Here is a 23,728-nt window from a genome sequence, read left to right on the forward strand (position 1 = left end):
AATAAAATAAGGGTAAGCTAGACAGCCTAGTAAATAACCAACCATCACTGCCAGCTGGATCAAGTATAAAAAAAATAAATAAATAAATCGATAATCAATCAATATAAATTTTTCTACAATTCAATAAATGAACAATTATTTTGTAAGATGGTTTCATAGCTAAAAATAAACAATGTACAATACATTTTAAATGAAAAGCCAACAAGATAATTCAAAGTAATTCATTGTTCAAATCGATGGTTCGATATTCAGATGGTTCAATGATTTGATTCACAAAACCCAAGTCTTATTGACTACGGTCACATAGCCCGTGACAAGGCCCAGAACCACACATAGGCCGGTGGTAAAGCCCCAAAAGAAACTAGTTTCTGTGCCAATAAATAACCCCCATTGGCTAGGGTCCAAATCATAGTCAGACTAGAGTGATGTTCAAAATTCAAACAATACACAACTTTTAAATAAAATATTCGATATTTTCAGAATAAACGTTTAGTACAATTTTCAGAATAGTTTCACCAAATATTCAAATAATTTTAATAATAATATTCGATGTTGTTTTATACTTGACCCATATTTTATTTTAAGAAAGCATGAAGGCTTTAAATAAATATTTATGATTTTAAACGATTCGATAAGAATAAAAATGAACCAACAGTGATAGAGGGTTACTTACCTCAAACACTTAAAAAATAATATTCCAACACCAACTCCAAACTCTCAGCTCCACCACTTTAATCACACAAACCTAATAATTAGAACCTTAAATAAATTAATATTTTTATGTCTATCACACATCCACAAAACCCACTGTATGTATGAAAAGCTCAAGAAATACCAAATCAATTCTCCAAATTAATAGTCAAACACACCTTATCTAATATACCAAACTCTATTGTCAAAACTACACCTACACAATAGATTGCACTTTTATCATCAACCTAGACAGAGCACTATACACGTTGAACCCTATAACCATTAGGCATCCCCACAGGTTTTCTTTTCCATCTCCTTTTCTTTGCCTATTGATCTATTGCATATAATAAACAATGGTGTAAAGAAAAAGTACCTTGATCAATGAGCATCAAGAATGCTCCCCACAATTCCCCACTGCCGTTTCCAGCGAACCCTCTGCGCAAATGATAACAACAAAAATATAAAACCCTTTTTTTCCTTTTTTTTTTTTTTTTTTCTTCTCTTAGACTTGAAGCAAAACATGTGGGTTTATTAACCTAGTTTCTCAAACTTACAAAATTGCCCATCTATGTTATAGAAATTATAATACCATCTCATAACTAATTCCTTGATGTTACTAAAATGACCCATATAAATTAATTAATTACTACTTTATCCAAAAATAATTCTACACATAAAAAATTGGATTTTACATTATATTTTCTTTTTGATGCATAATGTAAACTTTGATCGACTGGACTACACTGTCCAGTACAACAATTTTATATCTTAGCTATCTGTGTGTTGTCTCAATAACATTCTCATTTGCAGCATTTATTAACAGCCTCAGCCTGACTGAGCACTAAAAGCCTCATCCAGACTAAGCACCAGAAGCCTCGGCCAGTCCAACCGTCAAAAGCCTCGGCCAGTCTGATCGTCAAAAGCCTCAGCCAGACTGAACACCAGAAGCCTCGGCCAGTCCGATCGTCAAAAGCCTCAGCCAGACTGAGCACTAAAAGCCTCAGCCAGACTGAGCACCAGAAGCCTCGGCCAGTCCGACCGTCCAAAGCCTCAGCCGGGCTGAGCATTAAAAGCCTCAGCCATACTGAGCACTAAAAGCCTCATCCAGACTAAGCATGAGGCACTCGGCCAGACCAAGCCTCAGCCAGCCTGAGCATAACATGTCTTAGCCAGACCGAGCTCCACAATTTCAGGTTCAGACTGAGTTACTTACAACATCAGTGAATCATAGCTTAGCCCCAACTGAGCACGCGTGCAGGGCTCGGTCAAGGCCATCCATGCAAACTTCGTGCTTGTGGAATTAGTAGACACACTCAGTCACAATTCCAGGTCCAAGTCTTTACACCATTCTTTGCTTAGTCAAATTCCAAAGACATTCTTACACGTTTTCTTTACAAGTCAGGTTATTTTCTTCTCAATCAAACTCTTACAAGTCAGCCTGTTTCCTTACAAGCCAAGCCTCACTCCAATAAGCCACTAATCTACTTCAGCAGTGTGGCAAACACAAACTTATAATTTTATTACATTTTAAGTTTCACTCTGCATTGAGGAGTTCCTAACTTTACCCTGCATCGAGTTTTTATTACAACTTCAATTTCACTCTACACTGAGGAGTTCTTAAATTTAGTTCTTATTACAAGTTTAACTTCACTTTGCATTATACACACGTCTCTCCCACGCCTCATTCATTTCAGTTACACAAGCACAATCAATCAAATGAAAACATAATTGCAATTTTATTTATTCAGAAATTTGTACATGAGTTCATTACAGCCATTCAAAACAAAAAACAAAACAAAACAACAAACAAAACAAACACAAACACACAAGGTCTGTGCAAGGCTTTCTTCTTCCTCTTCAAACTACTCCTCGTCACTGGACACAAAGTCTTCTTGCTCAATACCCTCATCCAGGGGGGTTTGGGCCACATCGTCTTCACCAATTGTTACACTACTGAGGTCTAAGTCTGGGAACAGTTCTTCAGCTCTACGTTTGAACATCTTCCAGCCACTGTCCCAGAACTCAGCCATTTCGTGCTTATAAAAGTCTGACCGCTGGAAGCTCTCAATCACTTCTGCCTCAGTCCTTCCTCCAGCAGTCGTCCTCGACGGACCCGCCCCCCCAGACTCCTCCCTCGCCAAGCTACTGGCGACCGCGGCATCCACTGCCATCTGAAATTCAGCAGACCCCTTGAACTGGTCCACTGCTGCAACATAAAGATTGGGGTAAGCCGCCCTTTTAGAGGCTTCCTTGGCCCTCTCCTCGTCCAAATCCTTCTGCAGGGTCGCCCTTTCAGAGGTCGCCTTAGCCCTCTCCTCCTCCAACTCCTTCTGAAGGCTCTCATTTTCACCAGTTGCCTTGGCTTTCTCTGCCTCTCACTCCCTCTGAAAGCTCTCATTTTCAGCAGCTGCCTTGGCTCTCTCTGCTTCCAACTCCTTCTGAAGGCTCTCCCTCTCCTCCACTGCCTTAGCACGCTCGCCCTCCAGCTCCTTCTACAGACCGTCAATCTTCACGTCTGCCTCATCCTTCTGCCTGACCAGCTCTTCATTACTGCTCATCGCCTCTTCATGTCGTTCAACCGCGACCGCGCAGGCTTTTTAGGCCTCGTCCAATCTCTTCTGCTCGCCAGCCAGTTGGAACTCGAGCGACACAACCTGGCGGCGTTGTTCTCCAGCTCCACCTTGACCGCTTGCAGATCAGCGTGGGCATTCTCCTAACTTGCACTCTTCTTCTTCAACTTGTCTATATAAAATAGGTAAAGTTGGTATAATTTAAATGAGATTTGGGTTTATGTAGAACTCTATATGTAATTAAGAAAATACATGTTAACGCGACTCTCTTACAAAAAAATAAACTTTTATAATGTGTCATCTAAGTATGATTAAATACTACTTCTAATAATATATATATATATATATGATTAGATAAGTCAATAGGTTTTATAAGTTTATTCTTTAATTTACAAAAGCATGGTAAAGTGGTATCATCTGATTTGTTGACATCTTCAATTTGAGAACAAAAAGTGATGCAAAGTATGAAGTGATAATACTTCAACATTAACATAATTTTATGGAGAAATTGATAGAAATTTTCTATAATTACATTTCTAGTATTATTCTACTTGCTTGTTTTTATTTTTCAAAAAATATGTTTTAGAAAATTTTACTTTCTTATTTTTCGTATTTTTTTATTTTTATTGAATTTTTTTAATATTTTAAACAATTTTTTTACTTTTTAGACACACCTAACATAAATATATCCAAAAAGTAAAAAAATTACAAAAAAAATCTTTTAAAAATTCACTAAATACCAAAAATACAAAAAAAAAATATAAGAATTCAATACATTTTTTGTATTTTTTTGTATTTATTAATTTTTTAAAATATTTTTTCACAATTTTTTTACTTTTTAGATACATCTAAGTAAGGTGCATCTAAGAAACTAAAAAAAATGTTTAAAATTTTAAAAATATTCACTAAAAACAAAAAAAAAGAAAATAAAAAAATTCAATTTTCAAAAAACTTAATCTAGAAAACTCAAACCAAACACACTGTTAGTGTTTTATTTTATTATTCAACATATTTATTTTTAGTTTTTTGAAAACTCTTTTCAGAAAATTCTATTTTCTTATTCTTTGTATTTTTTGTTTTTACTGAATTTTTTAAATATTTTAAGCAATTTTTTTAATTTTTAGACACACCTAACATCAATACACTTAAAAAGTATAATTTTTGTGAAAAAATCTTTAAAAAATTCTTTAAATACAAAAAAGCACAAAAAAAAAATGAAAATCCAGTATATTTTTTATTTTTTTATATTTATTAATTTTGCAAAATATATTTTTCACAAATATTTTACTTTTTAGATATATCTAAGTAAGGTGCATCTAAAAAAGTAAAAAAAGATGCTTAAAATTTTAAAAATATTCACTAAAAACAAAAAAAATATGAAAAATAAAAAATTCAGTTTTCAAAAAATTGAATTCAGAAAACTAAAACTAAAACGAAACACACTGATTATTTTTATATTTTTTAGGATTTTTAAGGTTAGGGGTATTTTGGTAATTTTATATTTACTAACATGGATCGTATAGGTCACCTATGGATCGTCTTATGTGTTAAGTTATTTAATTAGTCTTTGTTTTTATTTCTTATTTAGTCTTAAATTAATTTTAAAAATCAAAGATATTTTAATAGTTTCATTTTTTTTGACCTAATTGATTTGGGAAGTCTTCTAATCCTATATAAAGCCATGTAATACTTATAATTGATAGAGTTGATATTTTATAATAAAAAAAAATAAAAAATGATAGCTTTGAAACTTCTTTATAGATAGATGTGATGCTTATGAAATCTAAATGCGATACCTAAACCTATCTTTTTTTCTTCTTTCTTTTTCTTTTTTGTTTTAATTTACTGTTCACGAGTTACTATTCACAACCTTATTGCAGTGCTAAAATTCCATCTTTTCATACTTAAACTCTTACCTATTTATTACCCTAAACAAATCCTACTTGTCTCTTATATTCTTATTGCAATTGCAGTCATAGAATCTAATTAAAATCAATCCACACATACGCCTTCACACATCCAACACCTTTTTAAGTCAAGTCATCTCCATGAACTTCAATGTACAATAAATGGATGATGTGAAATAATGAAACCAATGTAAACTTGGAAATGTTGGTAGAAAATTGTTGACAATGTCTTGTTAATAGTAGGATGTCTTCATTTTAGATGGATTCACACTCCATCATGATAAATGTGGGACATGTTTAATACAGTTTATTATATGATAAAAATTAATAATTAGAAAGTAAAAGTTAATAATAAAAAAATAAAAGTTAAAAACACTTTAGCCCCAACTTTCTAGAGAATGAGTTTATTTAAGTTATTTCTTCTTAATAAATCGTAAGCAGAAATTACACCAAACGGTCAAGCAAAAACTCTTAAAATAAAATGAGTTATAAACAGCACCCAAACAGCTCGTGTGTCAAGTTATTTAATTAGTCTTTGTTTTTGTCTCTTATTTGGTCTTCAATTAGTTTTAGAAATCAAAAATATTTTAATAGTTTTATTTTTTTTATTCTAATTGATTTAGAAAGTCTTCTAATCTTATATAAAGTCACGTAATGCTTATAATTGATAGAGTTAATATTTTATAATATATATATATATATATATATATAAAATGAGAGTTTTGAAACTTCTTTATGGATAGGTGTGATGCCTATGGAATTTAGATGCAATATCTAGACCTATCTTCTTCTCTCTTTTTTTCTTCTTTTTGATTTTAGTTTACTGTTCATGAGTTACTATTCATAGCCTTATAACAGTGTTAAAATTCCATATTTTCATACTTAAACTCTTGTCTCTTATATTCTTATTGCAATTGCAACCATAAAATCCAAATAAAATCAGCCCATACTTACGCGTTCGCACATCCCACACCTTTTTAAGTTAAGCCATCTCCATAAACTTCAATGTATAATAAATGGATAATGTGAAATAATGAAACCAATGTAAACTTGGAAATGTTTGTAGAAAATTGTTGACAATGTCTTGTTGATAGTAGGATATCTTCATTTTAGATGGGTTTACACTCCATCATGATAAATGGAAGACATGTTTAGTACAGTTTATTATAAAATAAAAATTGATAATCACAAAGTAAAAGTTAAAAACACTTTAGCCCCAACTTCTAAAAAATGAGTTTATTTAAGTTATTTCTTCTTAATAAACTGTAAGCAAAAATTACACCAAACAGTCAAGTACAAACTCTTAAAATAAAATGAGTTATAAACAACAGACAATGCCAAACAGCCCGTAGTTTGAGCACACTGCAGTACAATGTTATGGATTACTTTTCTATAATGTTGTTTTTTTCTTCTGTATGTAACATTAATAGTGCATCCATTGAACCCCACCCATAGGTGCTGATTTGAAGCCATGGAACAGGTAAGCGAATAAAACTTCCACAAACAAGTTGAAATTTCATCCTTGGAAGTAGGTTTGGTCGGGTCTGGCTGGCTGCTCATGTCTGGTTCAATGGGCCAGGGCCAGTATTGAATTGGATAGTTATGGCTAACGTCAAAGCTGAGTTAATAACTCACACGCCACAGTGGCATATTTTTACTGAGGAGTACATCCTGATTAATTTCGGATATGCATAGCCTTCTCAACTTGTATACAATAAATAATTAGTTAATTTTTGAAAGTGATCGTTAGAAAATTAATCTTTCAACCATTGATCCATCACTTATATTTGAATGATGACTTTTATTAGAAAAGAAAAATCTATAAGACAAAAGGTGAACCCTACAACTGGACATCCATATTAAATACTAAAAACCTATGAAATTTTCATTAAACCCACATCCCTGAATTCTTGTTAAATTTTCATTCAAACACATCTCAATCAATGAATGGTAGGCAACATAGAAAAAAAAAAAAACACGCCCACAATAATTAAGGAGAGTTGAATGGATTGAATTTACTTGTTCTTAGATAGCAATTAGAGAGCCGAGTTGCCAAAATTGCGTTGGAAAATAATGATTTTTCGGCAACTTTAATTCGAAATTAAAGTGGGACCCAACTGCCCGTTAAGGTAGGTCTGAGTGGTTTTGTATTCTCTCAAGTGAGAAGATTATAATATAAAAATGATGAGCCAAAACTATTGAGTTGTAAATGAGAATTGTCTCATAAAGTGAGCATCAATAAAAGTTAGGGTTCGGCCTAGGCTTGGACTTGGACTTGGACTTAGTTTTAGTCTTGGTTTGGACTGGCCTAGGCTTGTGTATGTGCATGTGTTGGACTTAGTCTTGAGCATGGCTATGTGCTATGCTGGACTAGACTGGACTGGACTGAGCTTGTCTTGTGCATATGTTTTAGACTGGGTGTGGATCAGGTTGTGACCCAATACCCGTATCCATTTTACGACCTATCTAGTTGGATTATTTAAATAGCATTATATATATATATATATATATATATAATTTTATTTATTTATTCAACCTTTGTAACTCTCATCTTTTGATGATAGAGTTGATGATCATTATGCACATGAGAGTTTTGCACCTTTGTAATTTTAACCCTAAAGGCTAGAGTTGATGGCCATTGATGCTAAGTTTTATGGTAGCCTTCATGGTTAATACCTCTTCCCTACAGGTATAAAAGGGACATTTCCCCTCCAATTTAGGAGAAGAGTTTTTTAGAGAGATTTTTGATGGAAAAGTTGGAGATGATTTTTTACATTAAAGGAAAATTTCCTATCTTTTTTTGTCAGTCCCTTCTTTGGTTCTTGTTAGAGAGAGTGCAACCATTATCAAGTTCGTTGAAATTATTCAAAAGCTGCATTAGCTAGTTTAGACCATTATATCTTGGGAGATAGAAGTGGACATACTTTCAACTCCCACAATGAGGCGGCTAATCTATTTTAACACAGGTTTCAGTTTGCTTCGTTTTACTAGTTTTATTTTATTATGAATTTCTGTAAATTCCAGCATGTTCTTGTTCTGAAATTTAAAGTAGTTGTTCAATATGAAACTATTTATTTTGTTTGATTTGCATAATTTGTACAACAAATTGTAGAGCAACATCCTTAAGGAAGTTCCAAAGATGTATGTGGCCTATCAATTTTGCACATTGAACAGTCACATTAGCTAGTTCATATACACATGAAATAAAAAAAGAAAAAAAAAAAAGTCAAACACAAAGGAAGATAAATATGAATAACATTACTTACCCAAAAAAAATATGAATAACATTTGTTGTTAGGCATAATGTCGAGCAGATAGGGAGCACAACATTCTGCACCACTTAACATTGCAAGCACTTCTGGTTGGAAAATGATTTTATATAGGCATATTTTTTAGCTCAATTTTGAATGGGCCTCAAACGTCTTTTGGGGTGGGTCCGAAGAGATGATGTGTTCCTTCCGCGTGGCAAGTCACACAGTGAAGACGGAACGTCAAAACTATTTATGAGTGAATGGGAAGTTGACGTCGTTTTCGGATTTAACTTTAATTTTTTAGATTAAATTCATTTGAATTTTTTCAATAAAAAATTATGGTGGGAATTCAATTTAATTCTAAATTCAAATTTTGAGTTCCTAAGTGGTTTCTTAAAATTTGTAATTGTGAGAATTTAATTTAATTTTAAATTCAAATTTTAGATTCCTGAAAAGTTTCCTAAAGTTTGTACCTCATCATTTATTTATTTATTTAACTATTTCAATAGTTTAATATATATATATTTAATTAGTTTAATATATATATATATATATATATTTGAAATAGTTTGAATAATTAATAAAGTTCTACAGGTTATAATTGTTGACTAACGGTCAAACTTTTCAAAGTTGTTTGAACATTGGTTTTCTTTGTGCCGTTGGTCAGACAATTGTTTTGCACCTTTTCACTTATTTGAAGCACCTTTTCGGGTCTAATTTGTTGCCTATATATATAGATACATTTCCAGCAGTTGAGACACCCCGGAAAATTCAGTCTGTATTTTTGTTTTGATATTGTTGTCCTCTTTGCTCTAAGTACATATATTCTTCATATATAATTTTAGGGAAAAAAAATATTCAGAGAGTTAGAACACGGGTTTGGTTCGCCAAACAAGTTGTTTGGAGTACTACTACAATTTGTGAAGATCATTGTATCTTGGGAGATAGACGCTACGCAACCATAAGTACCATAGCGGGGCGAATCTGTCTTAAGGACAGAGTGTCACACACTCGACTTGGTCTTGTAATTTTTATTTGGTTCGACAAAATAAATTCGGTATGTTATTTATTTATTTTGTTTGATTTTATTTCTTGTTATTTTATTTACACAGAAGATTGTTCCAACACTTCTTGTTTACCTAACGACACTCTTGGACTGTTTTCTCTCTACCAACAGCAAACACAATGGAGACAGCTTCAACCCTTTGCCTTTTTGAACCTACTCCAAAAAGAGAAATTTTGTTATTTTATCATGATCTGTTGTGATTTTGATTATCACTTATGGAAGATATGTTTTTTTTTATCAACAATGCTAGGATACAAAGAAAATTATCAAATGTTTTAACAAATGTGTCACAGAAGCTAGGATACAAAGAAAATTATCAAATGTTTTAACAAATGTGTCACAGAAGCGTGGGTTGGTAAAGTGTGGGTTGGTAAAACTCTTGGTAAAAATGTTGGGATCCTAACATTTATCTTTTTTTTATTATACTTTACATGGCATTGATCGAAAAGATTTTTAGTTATGTCTTAAATGAAGTTCGATTATAATCGACTATATTTTATTTTAGAAGATAATTTGTGATGATCTAATAAAAAGATAACTACGTACACTTTTGTAACGGATGTCAAATAGTGCTTTAGTTATGATTCAAAATAATGTAATTATGACATTTGTATTACCAATACCACAAATATCATATACACTCCAAATATATATATAGATATATATATATAGGCAGTGGCTTTGGTCCAGTTCGAGATCGGACTAGACCGTGTTGTTGGGTCGGTGGGGGTCCACCATGGGTCCCGTTTTGATAATCCGAACTGTTCAATGTGTAGAACTCGTCGAGTACTATATGTCTGTAAAAAATCACGTTGATCGGATATCGATAGCTATATGAACAAAACAGTTTTTTATTAACCGTTAATTGTTTCACCGTCCATTTTTTTATACAAAACTGATTTGATCACATATCTATTGATATCCGATCAACGTGATTTTTTACAAACATATAGTACTCGACGAGTTCTACACATTAACGGTTCGGATTATCAAAACAGACCCAAAAAATGAACCCCATAGACTGAACTGGACGGGTCCAGTCTTGATCTCAACTTAAGACAAGCTGGACCCATATATATATATATATATATATTGTAAAATAACCACTTCCAAAAACGTCTTTTTAACTGATTATGATAAAAGAAATTATTTTCAATCTTTTATCCTTTAATAGTTGCATCGAACTTGAATGAAACATAATTATTTAAAATTTGTTTAAAAAAAAATTGATTCTTCTCTTATCTAATGAATTTTGTTAGACCATCTCCAACGGTGAACCAAACCCAGCATCAGATTTAAATTTTGATGAAAAACCCACTTTTTCACGCTCCAACGGTTTCACCAAATCGATATCAAATCCAGAATTCAGCAAAAATGGTACCAAACTGAGTGCAGGCGAAGCATTTCAGCAAATCACTGTTCCTAACCGTTGGGATGAGACGAACAGGTCGACCATCCGGTTGACCAACCGGTTAACCAACCGGTCGCCCCGGAGAAAGTTCAGACCGTTCACAAAAAGGTTCAAACCAGTCCAAAAAAAAAAAAAAAAAAAAAAAATTTGCCTAGGTGGTCGACCACCCGGTCGACCGGCCGGTTGACCACCCGGTCGACCACCAAAAGTTCAAAAAGTTCCAAAAAAAAGGTTCAAACGGGTAAAAAAAAAAAAAAAAAAAAAATTTTTTTTGCCATTACCGGTTGACCGGCCGGTCGACCGGCCGGTCAACCAACCGGTTGCCCAGCGCAAATTTGATGAAACGAATTTGATGTTGAACCGTTGGAGCGCGAAGTATCAAATTAAGGAAATGACCCATTTTTTACACAGATTTGATGAAATATTTGGTACACCGTTGGAGATGCTCTTATGAAGCTTGATTTGATACACCTTTATCAAATAGATATTCAGATTGAAGATGCTTTATAAATTTAAAACTTTATCCTTTTTTTTTCTTACTAATTTAATTTTGACAAATACTAACAAAGGTGCCCTAGGCATTGTTTAATGTTGAAAAGTGTGTAAAAAGTACCTTAAAAATATATAAAATTATTAAAAAGTGTATTGATTTCAATAAAAATATATTAAAATTAATAAAAAAATGTATTGTGTTTTATAAATATTTTGTCTTTTACTTGTGTCTTTGTTAGTAGGATCCTTTAATTTTTTTAATTTAACTTATTTGTATATTTTTATAAATAAATAAAAAATGACTAATACACTAAATTTGAGTTAACTTGAATCCTGAATTACGAAAGCCACACAACCGTCCGAATGAGTTTTACATTACCATTGTCAATTGCAACTATCACTCTTCTCGATCAGCATTTCCCAAATGATCGACGACTAGACGGCAGACGTGCACAAATTGGGTAGATATTACTTTTATAATTAGTGAAAAATTAACTTAAAAGTTGGAAGTACCTCTTCAACCAAGGTCAGGTCCCCTATTCTCCGTCTCTCTGATAATTAACAAGATATGTCGATGAACTATCACCGGCTAGTTCGTCGATTTTCAACTCTGATTGATCCGCGAAATCAAAACCCTAACTCAACACAATTTACAATTTCTGGGAAATTCGAGAGGAGGAATCGGAATTCAATTCCATTACCCCATAGAACAATACCTGAACCCCTAGGTCAAGATCTTGATTACGTGAATGTAGCTCACAGTCACCTTGTACACTCTGATTGGGTTAAGCTAGATCGATTATCCTCCTCTCTGACACCGTTGAGAGTGAAGCACATTCTGTTGAAGATCCAGAAAGACCATGTTCTGTCACTTGAATTCTTCAATTGGGTCGAAACCCAAAACCCTAGTTTCCACACCCTCGATTCCCATTCCATAATTCTCCATATTCTCACCAAGAATCGCAAATTCAAATCAGCCGAGTCAATTTTGAACAAGATTCACCAATCGTGTTCGATTGATTTTCCTTCTAAGCTCTTTGAATCCATACTCAATTCTTACAGAGTCTGCGATTCTTCGCCTCGTGTTTTCGACTCGCTTTTCAAAACCTATGCGCATATGAAGAAGTTCAGGAATGCCACCGATGCTTATTGTCGTATGAAGGACTATGGGTTTGTCCCAAATGTTGAATCTTGCAATGCGTATTTGAGTTCGTTGATGAATTTGAATCGAGCTGATATCGCATTAGCATTTTATAAAGAAATGCAGAGATCAAGGATTTCGCCGAATGTTTATACTTTCAACATTTTCATTAGTGCTCTGTGTAAATTGGGGAAACTGGAAAAGGCTGTTGAGGTGTTTGGAGAGATGGAAAATATGGGTTGTGTTCCTACAGTTGCTTCTTATAATACATTGATTGCTGGACACTGTAACCAAGGCCTTCTGAGCACTGCTTTGAAGCTCAAGAATTTGATGGAGAAGAATGGGTTATGCCCAAATGATGTTACTTTCAACACACTCATTCATGGGTTCTGCAAGGAAGGGAAATTACACGAAGCGAACAAACTTTTTAGTGAGATGAAAGGGATTGATGCGTCTCCTAATACTGTAACTTACAATACATTGATAAATGGGTATAGCCAAGCTGGTAATGTTGAGATGGGTAGAAGGCTTTACGAGGAGATGTCGAGTAATGGGATTAAGAAGGATATCTTGACTTACAATGCATTGATTTCGGGACTATGCAAGGAAGGGAAGACAAAGAAAGCTGCTTATCTGGTTAAAGAACTCGATAGCAAGAAGTTAATCCCTAACTCTTCAACTTTTTCTGCCCTTATTAACGGGCAGTGCATGAGGGGGAACTCTGAACGTGCTTTTCAGCTGTATAAAAGCATGGTAAGGTGTGGTTGTCATCCGAATGAACATACTTTGAAGATGTTGATGTCCAGTTTCTGTCAGAATGAAGATTTTGACGGAGCAATGCAAGTCTTGCGAGAGATGTTAGAAAGATCAATGGCTCCTGATTCATCTAGGTTATCCGAGCTTTGCCATGGACTTCGCCAATGTGGAAAAGACAAATTGGTAATGGAGTTGTGTGAAAAGATGGAAGCTAGACCCCTTATGCCAGAAGGTTTGGAGAAAACACAAAGCATCATTGCTTGACCAAAAATTCTAGGCGAGGAAAATGGAGATTTCTTGTAAGAATTTATAGGCTTGTAATCCCTGTATTTTAGAATAAAAGTATTTTTTGGCCTAACATTGTGGAATAGAAGTGTTTTTTTGCCCAACATTTTGGTTTTTTTTGGCCCATTGGCTCGCCCACAAACTTGTTTTTTATGTTATTCACAGGCAAAAAGAAATATTTTATTGACGGAGAACACAAATCACTGGCCAAAGTTCTTCTGGTTCGATTCCATCTGGGAGTTTCCAGTTAGTGGCATAGTACACTTCAGCAAGAAGTTTAACCCTTGCCATTCCATTGACAAGCCAGGACATGTATATCTATGAGCCCAAACAGAATAAATGTGACGTCCGTCCAGTTGAATTTGATGGACTTACATGGAAGCTCACTTCACTGGTTCAAAGCACTCGGCATAATGTGCTGGATCTCTCCCTATTGCTCACCTATTAATGGCAACATAATGATCTCCTATTTTTAGTTAGATTGGTCAAGATATACCGCAATGATCATCTTGCTAAACTTGACCCGTTGTCCCGGGGCTGAGGAAATGGATTCACTGAGTGCCTCCTCTTCTCTTAGCTGAATGCTTGGGATTGAGATACTTCAAGGTTCCACAACAGACTGTTCATACAAATAGTGGTTTACTCAATAGCTTCCATAGATATCTAATCAAAATACAGAACTGTTCTTCAAAATGTGGTTAACAGGGCAAATTGATAGTACAAAACATTATCCGATTTGGATAAACTTCCTATTCAGTAACTTATAAGAAGCCGTCTAGTAAAACAATAGCACGATCAAGTTTGAATTAACTAAAATTACTAAACACAATAATAATACAGGAATGTAACCCTCTCATGATTCCTCTTCGCAAGCTTCTGCGGCAGAAATCTCGGAATCCAATTTGTTCATCAGTTGCTCACTTACATGTTTAGTAACAGACACCATGTCAAGAATGACACTTGGATCGAGGCCAGCGCCCCCTCGTTTAGTCAGCCCACATATACGCCCTTGCCTATTTACGGAAACAGAGATAGCAGAGCTCATTTGGGATTCCTCTTCTGATGTTGCATCTACAATATAATGTCTACCCACCTACAAAACGGAAGCTCAAAATATAACAATAATGTGTATATATAGAGAGAGAAGAAGATTCCAGAGGAATTAAAAAATGCAAGTGTAAATGGATCACCTTTGTTAATGTAACTATGACGGGGACCCCCGACGTGTCAAATTGTAAAAATTCTTCATCGCTTATGTCAACCTCTGGCTGTCCATCAGAAGGGGCACTGGCAGCAACCTGGACTTTAGGGATCCCTGTATTGTTCAAAGCAGCCTAAGAGTAGAATAGCCATTAGCCAAAATCTATTTATACAGCCAAGGGGGTGGGGAAAAAACAAACAAATACAAAAATACCGAAGAAATTGGCAAAATAAATGGCCACAAACTGATAAAACAGAGAAACAAATTTATTCATCTTAGCTTCTACTCAAGCCAATCTCAATCCAAGCTCCATTAGATTGGCTTTCTATGTTGTTTAAGATACTCATTAACTTATTAAGCCAAGCACATTATGATCAATTTTTTCTATGTAAAAGCTCAGGTCATTCATTTCATGAATCAATCTCAACAAGCTTTGAATCAAGCAATTTGGTTTGCTTTACAACACAATTTGTCAATTCAACATTCCATCCAAGGTAACACATTCCTCTCCAACCATGTGTTCTATTTACATAATAAAAAAAGTGAGGTATGCAAATCAAATACCTTGATGGCAGCGCCTAATGCATCTAGAAGATTTCCATCCGAGCTAACCACGAGACCATCAATATACAGGTCCCAACAAATTTTTCCTTCCACAATTGAGAGAGATGAGAGATCAATTCCAGCTCCTAAGACAAAAATCATCAAGACCACTATGTTATCAACCTTAGTGAAGCAAAAAACCAGAGACAATTATATGCGACTTGCAGTTGTTTATGAAGCATGACACAGAAGCACTTTTGAGGCTACTCTTGCTTTTTAGATAGTTGTACCTGTTCCACTTTTACCACCTAAGAGACATCGCTGAAGAGCTGTTGAGAGTTCTGCTGACAACTCATCACCTCCCCTGCCCTGCACAGAATGAGATGAGACAAATATGACTAGTGACTAGCTTAAAAAAATTGTGAAAACCCTTGTAAAAAATATTACTCATCAGTTATAACACAGTCGCCAAGAAAAAAAAGTCATGATATTTCTACTTGAACACATAATCAAAGAGAAGATGGAAGGAACAAGAAAGAAAGGGTTATTTATTGTCAGTAGCAGGTATTACTCATTATTTAGTTAAACTTTGACACAACCCTTAATTTATTTACTCATTATTACCAATTTCAGCAACTTGAGGCTGGTCCAAAAAATACAAATTATTTTCAAAAACCTTAAAAATGTCTCATTTTTGTATTTTAACTTTTTGCTTGGAGATGGGTGATGTTGAAGAATACACTGTCTACTCCATTCCTATAGGTTTTAAAAAGCGGCCGCAACCGTTACGTAACGCCGTTACGTAACGGTTTTGGAGGTTACCGCCACCCGTTACGGCCACTTTTGCAGTGTGATTGAGATTCACATGTGTGTCGGCCGTAGCGGCTGCCGTAGCGGTCGTAACGGTGCCGTAGCGGTCGTAACGGTACCGTAGCAGCCGTAACAGCCTGTTACGCAGCGTTACGTAACGGTTCCAAACTGTTTCTTTCGAAAAAACACACAAAAAAAAAACTGAAAATGGGGAAAGAGGGATAGAGAGAAGAGAGAAGATAAAGAGAGAAAATGGAGGAGCAAGAGATAGAGAGAGAGAAGAGGGAAGATGAAGAACATGTTATTGATTTGTTGAAACTGTAAGACCTATGCTATTCTATTCAGCTGCTATCACTAAACCATTTTGTTTGTGTGTGTCTATCTATATATTGTTTGAAAATAATAATAACAATAGATGTGGTCATTATCTATTTGGTTTAAAATATATATATATATATATATTAAGGCTCTTATTTATTCTTTTACTTTGGTCATTATTTATCTTATATATAATAGTTAGTGATTGATTTTTTATATAATATAAAGTCATTAATTATTAAAATAAAATGTAAAAAACTCAGTTTATAGTGATTTAAAAATATGAAATATATTGTCATACTTAAAAATTTACAAAAATTGATCAATATTTATTTTTAACCCAATAAATATGATCATGGAAAAAAAAAATATGCGTATCAGTAAGTTTTTTTCAAATTGTGCGAAAAATAAAAAAATTCACGGTTCCGGTTACCGCAACCATTACACTACGGCCTTTACACCCTGAAACCGCAACCGAGTCACCGCCACCGTTACGGCGACCGCAACCGCTTTTCAGAACTGTCAAGATATGTCAAGATACATATCTTGACAGTAAGCTATGTCAAGCCACATAGACTCCAAAAAGTTTGTTGGTTATAAGCTCTCATTTAATATGGAGTTATAAAGGCTCACATTGTGCGATTCCCTCAAGTGTTACATAAGTTTTCAATTGGACTTTTAGGGCTCCTATCTGCGTACAATTTTAATTACATAGGATCATACCCAAAGTTTTAAAAAGCGGCAGCAACCGTTACGTAACGCTGTTACGTGTGTTACGTAACAATTTTGGCGGTTACCACCACCCGTTACGGCCGCTTTTGCAGTGTGATTGAGATTCACAAGTGTGTCGGCCGTAACGACTGCCGTAACGGTCGTAATGGTGCCGTAATGACCTGTTACGCACCGTTACGTAACGGTTCCAAACAGTTTCTTTCAAAAAAAAAAAACTGAAAATGGAGGAAGAGGGATAGAGAGAAGAGGGAAGATAAAGAGAGAAAATGGAGGAGCAAGAGATAGAGAGAGAAAAGAGGGAAGATGAAAAACATGTTATTGATTTGTTGAAGCTGTAAAACCTATGCTATTCTATTCAGCTGCTATCACTAAACCATTTTGTTTATGTGTGTCTATCTATATATTGTTTGAAAATAATAATAATAATAATAAGTGTGGTCATTATCCATTTGGCTTGGTTAAAATATATATGTATATATATATATATATTTAGGCTCTTATTTATTCTTTTACTTTTGTCATTATTTATCTTATATATAATAGTTAGTGATTGATTTTTTGTATAATATAAAGCCATTAATTATTAAAATAAAATGTAAAAAACTCCATTTATAGTGATTTAAAAATATCAAATATATTGGATCATACTTAAAAATTTATAAAAATTGATCAATATTTATTTTTAACCCAATAAATATGATCATGGAAAAAAAATATGCGTATCGGTAAGTTTTTTCAAATTGTGCGAAAAATAAAAAAATTCACGGTTCCGGTTACCGCAACCGTTACACTACGGCCTTTACACCCCACAACCGCAACCGCGTCACCGCCACCGCCACCGTTACGGCGACCGCAACCGCTTTTCAGAACCTTGATCATGCCCAACTAATATATCATGACGTCCCAATTACAAGCTAATCAGAAAGCAGCAGAATCAAGGTTAAACAAACCTCAAAAACTGGTGCTGCTGTGGGACTGCAATCAACATATATGGAAACCTTGCCTTTGTCAGGTTGAAATGGGCTCGGTTTTCCAAGTTCAGCCTGCATTTTAAATGAATTGTTAGGCCATATCTATATATAATTTTGCAGCATGAACCAAAGGAGTGGCCTACGCCATTGAAAAAGGCATGTACATTAATTTGTGACTGTTATAGAATATAAGCAACTCATGTAAAGAACATGAAATACCTTCACACTAGCAATAACATCTGTTGCACCCAACTTCACTCTTGCTGAACCATTGGCCTGTAGTCAAGCAATAATAAGGTACTATCACATATGAAAAATAAAAAACCAAACTGTTTTTGCCAACCCCAAAAGCCCAAAAACACTAATGCAAAACAAATAGATGAATCAATTTCAGTGGGAACATGCTTGACCTGAGGGATAACTCCAGTTTCAATAGAAATAGGACGATAAGTTAGTCGTTTCCGACCATCAGAACGAAGGTCTTGAGCAATGCCACCCTGTATGAAATGTTGTTCACCGATAGATAGTCCCACCATTCCTGCTAATGCATTAAGGGATAGTGATGAGAACCATTTATGTGATACATAGGAAGTGTTAAAAGTTGATAAAAGAAATTGAACGAGACATGACATAAATCAACTAAAAACTACACTTAATTTATGTAACAGGGAAGAGAGGGAATGGAAAATCAATGTGACAATAACAAATTAATGGCAATAAGAAAGGGGGAGGAAGGGGGGCGGCTATGCAATTGAAAATAGAAAAATTAAAAAAAAAATCCACTAAGACCCTGACTTTGTGATTCACAGCAAGCCCAGTCCGTTAATTTTCAGCGCACAATGTATTTCAAACAGGCATTTCGTCAAACAAGTTATGCACATAGGTCCATCAAGTGAGTTCCTCCAGATAACAAAAGCATAAAATGGTTTTCTCTTTGAGACATTTTATCAAACAACATACGATAATAAACACATCGGTCCTGTACACACAAAAAAATTCCTGAAAATATTTACTCCCAAATTTTCGAAAACAACCCACTTTCTAGGAAATAATTTTCGAAAACTGGTTTTGCACAAAAATAAAAACGATACGAAACTATGGATATTTTTAAACTTCTCAAAGTTTTTGTTTCTGAAAACTCAAAAAAAAAAACGAACATTACCAAACATGGCCCAAGTAAACAAAATTGAGCAGCATAGATGCAATTAGTGACTCCATGTATATATACATTGAGAGAGATATAAATGTAGTAAGTATGGTACCAAAATTGGATGTACGAAGCAAAATAGAAGAAGAATTTTGAAGAGAGAAGAGTAAAGCCCTAACCTTGCTATTGGCAGGGGTGGGTTGTTGTGCGGTGGTCAACGGCGTTGGTCGGAAGTGCAGCTTGCCGGCGACCACGAGCTTTTCTGAGGCAGGGGTTCGTCTTGCCAAGTCGGCACCGTTGAGGAGAGTGAAAACAATCCGGAGGACTAGGTTACTGCATTTTTTCTATTTCTTTAAGCTTGTTTATTAATCTTTATATTTATTTTAAAATATATATATATTAAAAAAAACTTTCAACTACATGTATTTTAATTAGTTAATAAATTATTTTTATATTTTAATTCATCAAATTCTAATTTTTATATTTAAAATAATTTATGAACAATTTTATCTTTATAAATATTTTTTGAACCTTTAGCAATTTGGTATGCACTATTTTCAACTATTTTGAATATTTCATAATATGAACATTCATATTAAATAAATTTTACAATGTGAATGTTCACATTACGAAACATTTATAATGTCAATGTGAATATTAATACGAACTTTTCCCTATTATTATTAGGGATATTTTGATGATTATGTTACTCATAGATTTTAGGGTTTTTTTTTTTTTTAAGTTTCCTCGTATTAAGATTTTATGGCATAAAGGACATCTAATATTTTCATAATGTCTAAGGTCCCTCAAATTAATCCAGAGAAAATTGGTCCAGATAACATTTATCCAGACAACGTAGCAATCCTTTCTTCAAGGAACCTTTGCTCTTGCTGGAAATCCAGAGAGAGTTGGAAACGAAGAGGTTTCCAGAGAAAGTTGGAAAAGAAGAGGTTGCACTCGTTGGGAAAAGAGACGGTGGAGGAGTGGTTGATGGAGGACATAAAGCACAACCATTGAAGGAATGAAATTAAACATACACACATGGGAACAGATATACGCGAGTGTGAAATCTATGAAAATACACATAATATATATAAAATCATTGCGTGTGTATATATAATTTGCACGAAACTAATCAAGCACTCAATATGCATTGTAAAATTGGAGAGAAAAAAAAAATGGGGGAATGGGTAACATGAATAAGAAGGATAAGATGGCTAAAGAAATGGGTCGGCTAATAACTTCCCAAATTATTCAAAACTCTCAGAGAATTTCTCAGAGAAAATTCACAAAGAAAATGCCAAATTTTTTTGGACAACATTGAGGACTAGTTCAATCCAAACCAAAGTATTTCTCTGGATCAACCCAGAGAAATTTCAGTTCAAACCATAGAATTTCTTTTGACCAATCCAGGGAAAATTTAGTTTAAACCAGAGAATTTCTCTGGACCAACCCAGAGAAATTTCAGTTCAAACAAAAAAATTTCTCTTGACCAATCCAGAGAAATTTCAGTTCAAAGCAAAGAGAGAAGATCATTTCATTGAGTGAATAAGCAACAATCTTTCACACTAGCACAAGCTAGTGTGAAATAATCTTCTCCCTTTGCTTTTTCACACTAGCTTGTGCTAGTGTGAAAAAAAAAATTAGTTTGTATTTATAGAAACTAATTAGTTTCTATAAATTAGTTTGTATTTTAATAAGATCATTTCATTGAGTGAATAAGCTTGTGCTAGTGTGAAAAAAAAAATTAATTTTCACACTAGTTTGTGCTAGTGTGAAAATTTCATTTCACTCTTTTTCTTTACCACTAATCTTTCACACTAGCACAAGCGTTGGAACAATCTTTTGTGTAAATAAAATAAACAGAAATTAATTCAAACAAAATAAAATAAAACTTACAGAAAATATTTTGTTGAACCAAACAAAAATTAAAAGACCAAGTCGAGTGTGTGACATTCTATCCTTAAGATAGATTTGCCCCGCTATGGTGCTTACGGTTGAGTGGCGTCTATCTCCCAGGATACAATGATCTTTAATCAATTTGTAGTAGCACTCCAAAACAAATTCGTTTGGCGAACCAAACCTATGATCTAACTCTCTGAATATTTATTATAAAACTAGAATGAAGAATAATGCAAAAGTAAAAAATAAAATAAAATAAAATAAAATAAAATCTAGACAACAATGAGATCAAATTTAGACAGATTTTCGAATGTCAAAAATTAGATTCAAACCTGCTAGAATAGATGGCATATATAGGCAGCAAAAGTTCCGAACAGGTATCAACTTAAAGAAGTGAAAAGGTGCATTATTTCAATTCAAATAAAGTTGACTGTTTGATCTCAAATTCAAATATTTGAAGAAGTGTTCCGTTAGAGAATGTCTCAAATCTGTAGGTAATTTATTATTTAAACTATTTCAAATATATATTAAACTATTGAAATAGTTAAATAAATAAATAAATGAAGAGGCACAATCTTTAGGAAACCACTTAGAAACCAAAAATTTGAATTTAGAATTAAATTAAATTCTCACAATTACAAATTTTAGGAAACCACTTAGGAACCCAAAATTTGAATTTAGAATTAAATTAAATTCCTACAATAATTTTTATTGAAAAAATTCAAAAGAATTTTTTATCTAAAAAAAATTAATGTTAGACCCGAAAACGACGTCAACTTCTCATTCACTCATAAATGGTTTTTGATGTTCCGTCTTCACCATGTGACTTGCCACGCAGCAAGGAACACGTCACCTCTTCGAACTCACCCCAAACAACGTTTGGGGCCCACTCAAATTTGGCCTCCAAGTTGGCCCAAAATAAGCCATATAAAATACCAATTTTCCAACAATTCCCCACATGAATGGAATTTGACGGAGAGAAAATGCAACAACATGATCTAATTAAAGAGAGTATAGAAATTGAAAATATTCTGCAAATGATAGGTAGCTTTTGGCTTTGAACCTTCCCTTGTGAGACACTATCGGATTTACTAGCTAACCAGTGAATATGATGTCTTGAACTGTTCAGCCGTTTGTGTAAACCAAGACAATAGAACTCACACAGTATATCCCCAGACACAGTTTAGTTCTCATTATTGTGTTCATTTTGGCCCTGAACAACCTGGTCTTCATGAGTGCTCTAAAGACTTGTAACCCTTCACAAATCTTATAGAACCGGCCCAGTTCACACTCACATATGTGATGCTTATGAAGAGTATCCTGCCATACTCCACTAGGTTTACCTAGATATAAGCATCATTAAAATTTACTTAACCTCAAACGCTGCAGACATCACTATTTCATCATAGAAATGGGTAAGATTTAGACTCCCCAGTAATCCTTCTGAGTCATTCACAACTCGGTTGTCCCTTTGAACCTAGATCTTGGGATCTCCAGTCAACTAGGTTGGGTTGCCGTTGTGGTAACTCTTATTTAATAGGTTTAAGTCCCATTCCCCTCGATGAATTCTCAATTAACTTTCTTACTAACCCTTTGGTTAGTGGATCCGCTATGTTGTCTTTAGACTTAACATATTCTATGGAAATAATTCCATTAGAGAGTAGTTGTCTTACGGTATTATGTCGACGACAAATGTGTCGAGACTTACCGTTATACATATGACTCTGTGCTCTACCTATTGCTGATTGACTATCACAATGTATGCATATAGCAGGCACCGGTTTTGGCCAAATTGGAATATCTTAAAGGAAGTGGCGAAGCCATTCTGCCTCTTCCCCTGCTTTGTCTAAAGCTATGAATTCAGATTCCATAGTAGACCTAGCAATACAAGTCTGTTTGGAAGATTTCCAAGATACAGCCGCCCCACCAAGAGTAAAGACATACCCACTGGTGGACTTCGAGTCTCTAGTATTCGATATCCAATTTGCATCACAGTATCCTTCAAGTACTGCTGGATATCTAGTATAGTTAAGCCCAATGTTACGAGTAAATCGGAGATAGCTTAGAACCCTTATAATTGCTTTCCAGTGTTCTACTCCCGGATTACTCGTTTATCTACTTAATTTACTTACTGCATAAGCTATATCTGGGCGGGTGCAGCTCATCAAGTACATTAAGCTTCCAATAATTTGGGCATACTCTAATTGAGAAATACTTTCCTGTACATTTTTAGAAAGATACAAATTAACATCTACAAGAGTTCTAGCAAGATGATCATCATCTTTGCTAAATTTGTCAAGTATTTTCTCAATGTAATGAGATTGTGACAAAGCATATCCTTCTGATGTTTTGGTAATTTCCATACCAAGAATTACATCAGCAATGCCCATGTCCTTCATGTCAAAATGTTTATTCAATATTTTCTTGGTAGTTTTAATCATATCATTATTACTACCTATGATGAGCATATCATCTACATAAAGACATACAATGACATAACCTTTATCTGTGTTTTTAATATAAACACGTTTG

General features: G+C 34.1%; 2 protein-coding genes across 2 annotated transcripts; one reads left to right on the top strand and one right to left on the bottom strand.

The window, feature by feature from the left end:
- The first annotated feature begins 11,708 nt into the window (after positions 1-11,708).
- LOC114260246 (Tetratricopeptide repeat (TPR)-like superfamily protein) lies at positions 11,709-13,645 on the top strand. The gene has a single exon (XM_028200333.2). The coding sequence runs from the start codon at positions 11,959-11,961 to the stop codon at positions 13,549-13,551; it is 1,593 nt and encodes a 530-aa protein (XP_028056134.2). The 5' UTR covers positions 11,709-11,958; the 3' UTR covers positions 13,552-13,645.
- A 565-nt stretch (positions 13,646-14,210) lies between these two features.
- LOC114260257 (3'-5'-exoribonuclease family protein) lies at positions 14,211-19,672 on the bottom strand. Its single transcript, XM_028200342.2, has 8 exons — positions 19,474-19,672; positions 18,558-18,685; positions 18,367-18,423; positions 18,127-18,219; positions 15,607-15,685; positions 15,338-15,462; positions 14,763-14,906; positions 14,211-14,665 (listed from the first exon to the last, which is right to left on the bottom strand). The coding sequence occupies exons 2-8, from the start codon at positions 18,681-18,683 to the stop codon at positions 14,426-14,428; spliced, it is 864 nt and encodes a 287-aa protein (XP_028056143.2). The 5' UTR covers positions 18,684-18,685; positions 19,474-19,672; the 3' UTR covers positions 14,211-14,425.
- Between the last annotated feature and the right edge of the window lie 4,056 nt (positions 19,673-23,728).

The sequence above is a fragment of the Camellia sinensis genome, chromosome 8, assembly GCF_055761805.1.
Source record: "Camellia sinensis isolate YWXY chromosome 8, ASM5576180v1, whole genome shotgun sequence".
In the NCBI taxonomy this organism is placed as follows: Eukaryota; Viridiplantae; Streptophyta; class Magnoliopsida; order Ericales; family Theaceae; genus Camellia; species Camellia sinensis.

What these genes read in the sequence shown, in the direction of transcription:
- LOC114260257 (XM_028200342.2), bottom strand. Translation starts at nt 18,683, where the DNA reads ATGGTGGGACTATCTATCGGTGAACAACATTTCATACAGGGTGGCATT. An exon ending in AAACTGGAGTTATCCCTCAG is followed by an intron (nt 18,424 to 18,557) that starts GTCAAGCATGTT and finishes GCTTGACTACAG; the next exon opens with GCCAATGGTTCAGCAAGAGT. An exon ending in ATGTTATTGCTAGTGTGAAG is followed by an intron (nt 18,220 to 18,366) that starts GTATTTCATGTT and finishes TTTAAAATGCAG; the next exon opens with GCTGAACTTGGAAAACCGAG.
- LOC114260246 (XM_028200333.2), top strand. Translation starts at nt 11,959, where the DNA reads ATGTCGATGAACTATCACCGGCTAGTTCGTCGATTTTCAACTCTGATT.